The 6,000-nt window shown below is 39.2% G+C and overlaps 2 protein-coding genes across 2 annotated transcripts; both read left to right on the top strand.

Moving 5' to 3' along the window:
- Positions 1-240: 240 nt before the first annotated feature.
- Positions 241-1,098, top strand: K444DRAFT_515480 (phospholipase; the record flags this gene model as incomplete). Its single annotated transcript, XM_024873602.1, has 2 exons — positions 241-446; positions 507-1,098. 2 exons carry the CDS (start codon positions 241-243, stop codon positions 1,096-1,098), a joined length of 798 nt encoding a protein of 265 aa, XP_024744590.1.
- A 194-nt stretch (positions 1,099-1,292) lies between these two features.
- Positions 1,293-4,296, top strand: K444DRAFT_19892 (kinase-like protein). Its single transcript, XM_024870990.1, has 3 exons — positions 1,293-1,747; positions 1,804-4,142; positions 4,230-4,296. The coding sequence occupies exons 1-3, from the start codon at positions 1,455-1,457 to the stop codon at positions 4,244-4,246; spliced, it is 2,649 nt and encodes an 882-aa protein (XP_024744589.1). The 5' UTR covers positions 1,293-1,454; the 3' UTR covers positions 4,247-4,296.
- The last annotated feature ends 1,704 nt before the right edge of the window (positions 4,297-6,000 follow it).

Below are 6,000 nucleotides of genomic sequence, written 5' to 3'. Positions count from 1 at the left end.
GCCGGACAAGGAGCTCCGTTTACTTGCGCTCGATGGCGGCGGGGTCCGAGGCCTGTCCGCGCTTATTATCCTCGGGCAGCTCATGGAGATGGTCAATCCAGACTCGCCGCCGAAGCCTTGTGACTACTTTGACATGATTGGCGGGACGAGCACCGGCGGGTGAGTCGTTGCCGTATAGGATACGGTATACATGTATGCTGACCGACCAGGCTTATCGCAGTTATGCTCGGCCGGCTAAAGATGAGCATACACGAATGTGTCGACGCCTACCTATCACTTTCTGATCGGATTTTCCAGAAGAAGAAACACCGAGTGACGGCAAAGGGCAATATACAAGGACGGTTCGACTCGGAGGAGCTGGAGCGGGCTATAAAAGACGTTATTACAGGGAAAGGACTAGAGAAAGATGCACTGCTAAAAGACGCCTCGGACGAGGCATGCAAAGTGTAAGTGGTGCCTCTTGATACATGATCCTTACTTGGAAGTTCAGGTATTAATCAAGGCAGATTTGTATGCGCCACGAGTAAGCACACAAGCGAGACTATATGCCTTACGAGCTACAAGTCGCCGCGCGGCTTCAGCGACCTCTTGGATAGCGTGAAGATTTGGGAAGCTTGCCGGGCAACTTCGGCAGCATCATCCTTCTTCGACCCTATTACTGTTGGGCGGTACGGAGAGGAGTTTGTTGATGGGGCCACTGGAGCGAATAATCCGGTGTGGGAGGTGTGGAATGAGGCCCAGCTGATGTGGGGACCGGAGCCGCTTGAGAGTAGGATCAAATGTTTAGTCTCGATCGGAACCGGTGTCCCTTCCCTGAAGCCATTTCGGGATGATATTTTCTGTATCGGTAAGACGCTTGTTGCGATTGCCACTGAGACAGAGCAGACGGCAGAGAGATTCCGGCGAGATAAATCGTACCTCGATAATATTGGCCGATACTACCGCTTCAACGTAGCTCGTGGGCTAGAGGACATTGGGTTAGAAGAGACAATCAGGAGGAAGGAGATTGCTGCGGCTACACGACGATATGTGCAGGCTCAGGAGGTGTTCAAGCAGATGCAGGCGTGTGCAGGTAACGCGGGGGTAAGAGAATGTTAGTCATGCGCATTTTTCACTAATCATGGCGTGTACCTTTGTGTAGCTAAATTATCTATGCAGGTTTTGGAGAATACCAAGAAGTTTATAGCACTGAAGATGTGCTGAGAGCAAGCGAGCCCATGGACCGACGGGTCCGGATTAATACTGGTGAGAGCAGAAACAAGTCACTCCCCAAATCTGCATTGCTGCGCCGACACTAACACTCTATTCTTCAAGGAGACCCATTGAGCATCTCTGCATCCATTGCAGGTCTTATTGCTCTCTGCGGTCAGATCTACTACATAATATCAGGTTTCATCTCGAACGTCGAAGATGCGCCGCGGTCAGCAAGATCCGCTATAGCGGCAATAGAACAGATGAAATTTGTCCTCTTATCTGTTCAGAAACTTATCATTAATCGTTCCTCTGTGTCATATGAGCGAAAGGCTTTAATTCAACTCGACGACCTCATCATTACTCTGACGGAATCAGTCATAACGCTTTCCGATCTCATGTCACATATCAGCCCACTTGCCGCAGATTCAGAGAGAACTTCGAAGGAATGGAATCAACTGAGGTCGAGTTGGCAAGAAGGCAAGGTCTCGCATTATGTGCGGAGAATCGAATTACACAAGATGTGGATAACGACGATGCTGAATATTTTGCAGAGGCATGTTTTCCAATCTAGAAAATTTGCGATCACTCGATGCGCTAACTTCTGAACAGTGAATCAGACGAAAAGGCGCGATTTTCCCAGGCAAAACTTCAGTCGATGATCGAGCACGTTATGGAACAGAACCAGGATATGGTCGCGCGATTAAAACGCCTCGAAAACACCCTTGACGCTACCATACCTGCTGCAAGCACTCTGGAGGACTCGCAGTCTACAATCAGAGCCCCTTCACATAGGGGTGACAATGTGCTGTCGGTAGAATCGGTGGTATCTAAGGAAGTTAACATTGACCGGATCAGAAGAGGGTCATTCGAAGGCGTTCTCCAAAGTACAAGAGTCTACAGAAGAACGGAGGGATATGATACTGATGTATCTTTCACAACTTCAATCAGAAGACTTCATGCCTGGAGTATATTTTCTGGGCTAAGTCTTGCTGATATATCTGAGCTATCCGCCATTGCCCTTCCACTGTTTTACGAAGACTTGACGGACGGGATCTCTTTTCACGATTCACAGCCCCGAGCGCACCACCTCCGCGATCCCGACCTCCAGGCCACACAAGAAGTCTCAACAACGCATAACTCGGAGGGCATTGTGCCGCAAGCTTTGTCGAGAAAAGTGTCCTTAGAACGAACGCCTCAGCTGGGGATGGACTATCGCCGGAATGTTCTTACTGGCAACCAACAACAGAAAGCCAGTTTCAATTCACGTGTATACGCCAGGTTCGCCGGGGCGAACAACACTCAAAATGGAATCCTGCCTAAAGCCCCTAACATATTTTGGGATGAAGAGAAAATCGAGGCAGCCGTCACTCGCCAGTCTGTCTTGTCAAATCTAAGACCTGATGAACAAGCTCTAGTAGACGGGCCCGTCAGACTTGGAGATGGTCTAACGAATAATACTTATATGGAATGGATTGATCTAAAAGCCAAGCGAATATTTTTGATTTTGGTCGATCTGGGCATCCCGGACCGGATATTCGGCGTGATCGACGATTCCTGGGACGATAATGACTTGCCTATGCCATTAGACGAGGTTCATCGACTTCAACTCAGTTACGATAAGGATGAAAAGTTAGAAAGGAAGTTTTTCACAAGACAATTTTGTTACCTTTTGAGAGCTATTCAGAAAGGCGATGGGCTTTATTACGATGAGAATGAAGTAGTACCTCTCGAACTGGCGGAAAGAAAGGCTATAGGCCAAGTAGCAGGACTTGCTCAAAACGATGTGGACCAGGTTCATCTCCCTGGTAAAACGGACAATATATTCATGCGTCGGAGGATACCGTTAGGCATAGGCCCTGGTCGTATGCCACAGGAAGAATTTCTATCCAGAGTAGAGACCATGAGGGCTGTCAACCATAACCATCTGGCGTCGCTATGGGCTTCTTACATACATCAAGATTGCGGCTACCTGCTTCTCACGCCCGTAACCGACAGTAACCTCAAAGCTTTTCTGACAGTTACACCTCAGTCAGTCAAACTACTAGCCAAAATGGAACGGCGCTTCCTCCTCTTGAATTGGCTTCACTGTCTGGCCGATGCCCTATCCCTTCTTCACGATAAAGGTCTATCCCACAGAAACATCAAACCCTCCAATATGACGCTTGGTCAAGACAACCACATCTTCCTTGGGGACGCGGAAACATTCTCCACCAACGCCTTCCCAGGGGAGAAACGCGGCTTCGACAGAGAAGCCTACAACTATGCTGCTCCTGAACAGGCTCCTCGACATCCCACGTCACCACCAATTTCTCTCCCCGTCTCTCGCCCCACCACCGCAAGAAGGAGTTCCATAAACAGCTTCCCTTTCCCACCCACGATGCCAATCTCCAAACGCAACATCTTATCCAATTATAACTCCCAAAAATCTGATATATTCTCCCTCGGCACTGTCTTCCTCGAGATTCTCACCTTCTTCATGAAGCGTTCGTCTAGAAACTTTGCGTCTTATCGTTCAGCCAAGAACAAAACTGCTGGTCAAGGGGGAGGCCTCCCTGATGCTTCTTTCCATATGAATTTGGGTCAGGTAAACGGCTGGATAGATATCCTACGCAACGATGCTTCGAAAAAGGAAGACAGGGTCTTCCGCGGTGTGTCCCCAATCTTAGATCTGGTCGAGCAAATGGTGGTAGTGGATCTTGACGAGAGACCCAATGCGAAGTTTGTGCAAGAACGCTTGGGCGCTATCCTAACGGGAATGTGTGGTCTAGTAAACCAAGGGGCTACTCCAGCTGGAGAGTCCATTCTACCGAAGGTTATGCTTCATTGCGAAATTCGTCGAACGGATGAAAGTGAGACGGATTCCAAATTTGAAGAACAGGGCAGAAGCAGGAGCCATGAGGTGGGTCGGAAGCCGAAAGTCAAGCCATGGCAAGCACCTGTATATGCTGGTATGTTCCCTCCCTTCGAGGTCCCACATCTCGTTGTCTTTATTTCGAGCGCTTATGCTAGAAATATCTTACTAATACTTAGAGTAGAACTTAGCTGGTCCTAAAACGCTAAAACGATATTACTAGTATAATAGCGAGGTCTATACTACTAGAACTTCCTAAAAAATAAAAAATAAAAAATAAAAAACAAAAAACTATAGATGTCACGGCACGTGCTTTGTCAAGCCTCGCCTTGCCACCTGCAGCCTAGCTTTAGGGTCGGACCCGTTTCGGATATAGTCGGTCCGATCTAAAAGCAATAAAAAAAATAAAAAAACTACTATAATACTAATTAATATAAATCGTATTAATCAAAACTATATTATATATTATAGGAATTAATTCTATATTCTCAAAATTATAATATCTTTATTATTAAAGAAGTTATAATATATATAATTAAGTAAATAAATATTTTTATATTTTATATAGTTGTTTTTTTACTTTAATTATTACGTAACTGCTCCCTTAAATTAACTACTCTTCTATAATTATATTAATATCTCAATAATTATAAATTTAATTAAATGCCTCTTTTATATATTTCTAATAGCTATTTTTATAGGCCTTTAGAAATATAAATAAACTAATTCGATTTTTAATTTAATTATAGTTCTTACTATAACTAAAAAAGCTATAATTTAAGTAATTATTAATAAATAATATAAGAAACCCTTTAATATAGAGAATAATTCTAATGAATTAGATATTAAATAAAGTAATTAAATAGAGTTTAAAAATTTAACTATTTTTTGAGCTTAGTTATTAAAATTAATATAATTAAAAACAAATATATATTAATATCGGATTTAAATCTACTATTTATAAAAACTCGTGAAATATTATAATTTCAAGAAAATAATATTTTTATATTCTTAAAATAATATATAAATATATATAAAAACTATTATATTTCTAATAATATTAAAAAAGAAAGAATTATTTATTATATTTCTTTTATTTATAAGAATTAAATTAAGGCTATATTAGAATACTATATTAATAATTCAGAAGATTATTAAAAAACCAAATTCTTTAAAGCTTTACTAAAGGAATTCCGAAAATATAACTAGAAAATACTTAAAGTTACCTATAATTTTTTTATTTAAATTATTATATAAGCCTAAAATAGAAAGATTTCTTTTAAATCTTATATTAATATATTTAATAAAATATTAAAAGAGTTATTAAAAAGAAAAGAAATAGATGAAATTATTTAATATCGAGAATTTATAAGAGAATTATTTATTCTAATAACAGATTATATTTTTAAAAATACAAATTTCGAGCTTATAAATATTTCTATTTATAAATATAGTAAAATATATAAAAAATAATAATATTTTATTAATATAAAAAAAAGAAATACTATTTTAATATTATTAATAATCCAGATATATTTAAATTTAGATAAAAATACTTAAATATAATAATTTATAATATAATTCTTAAATTAGAAAATAATTACTTTTTACTAATTTCTTTTATTATATTTCCTAAAGCTATTATAAATATAAATAAAAAAAGAATTCAGCTTATAGCTAATTATATAAAATCTATTAAAAGTAGTAAATCTAAAAAAAAATATTAACTAGCTAGTAAAAAGCCTGGAAAAACTATTTATTATTATTATAATATAAAAGAATCTATAAAAATAACTTAATATAATTACTATTATAATTCGGAAAAATATTTATAGCCTATTTATATAAGCTAGCTAATTATAGTAAAGATAATAGTATTAATAGTCTAATAAATATAATTCGAAGTTTTAAAAAGAATATATTAGAAATTATAATAGAGATTATAAAAAATATTA

This window comes from Hyaloscypha bicolor, assembly GCF_002865645.1.
Source record: "Hyaloscypha bicolor E unplaced genomic scaffold K444scaffold_10, whole genome shotgun sequence".
Classification (NCBI taxonomy): Eukaryota; Fungi; Ascomycota; class Leotiomycetes; order Helotiales; family Hyaloscyphaceae; genus Hyaloscypha; species Hyaloscypha bicolor.
Note: the sequence above shows the minus strand (reverse complement) of the source record. Positions and strands in the feature narration are given on the sequence as shown.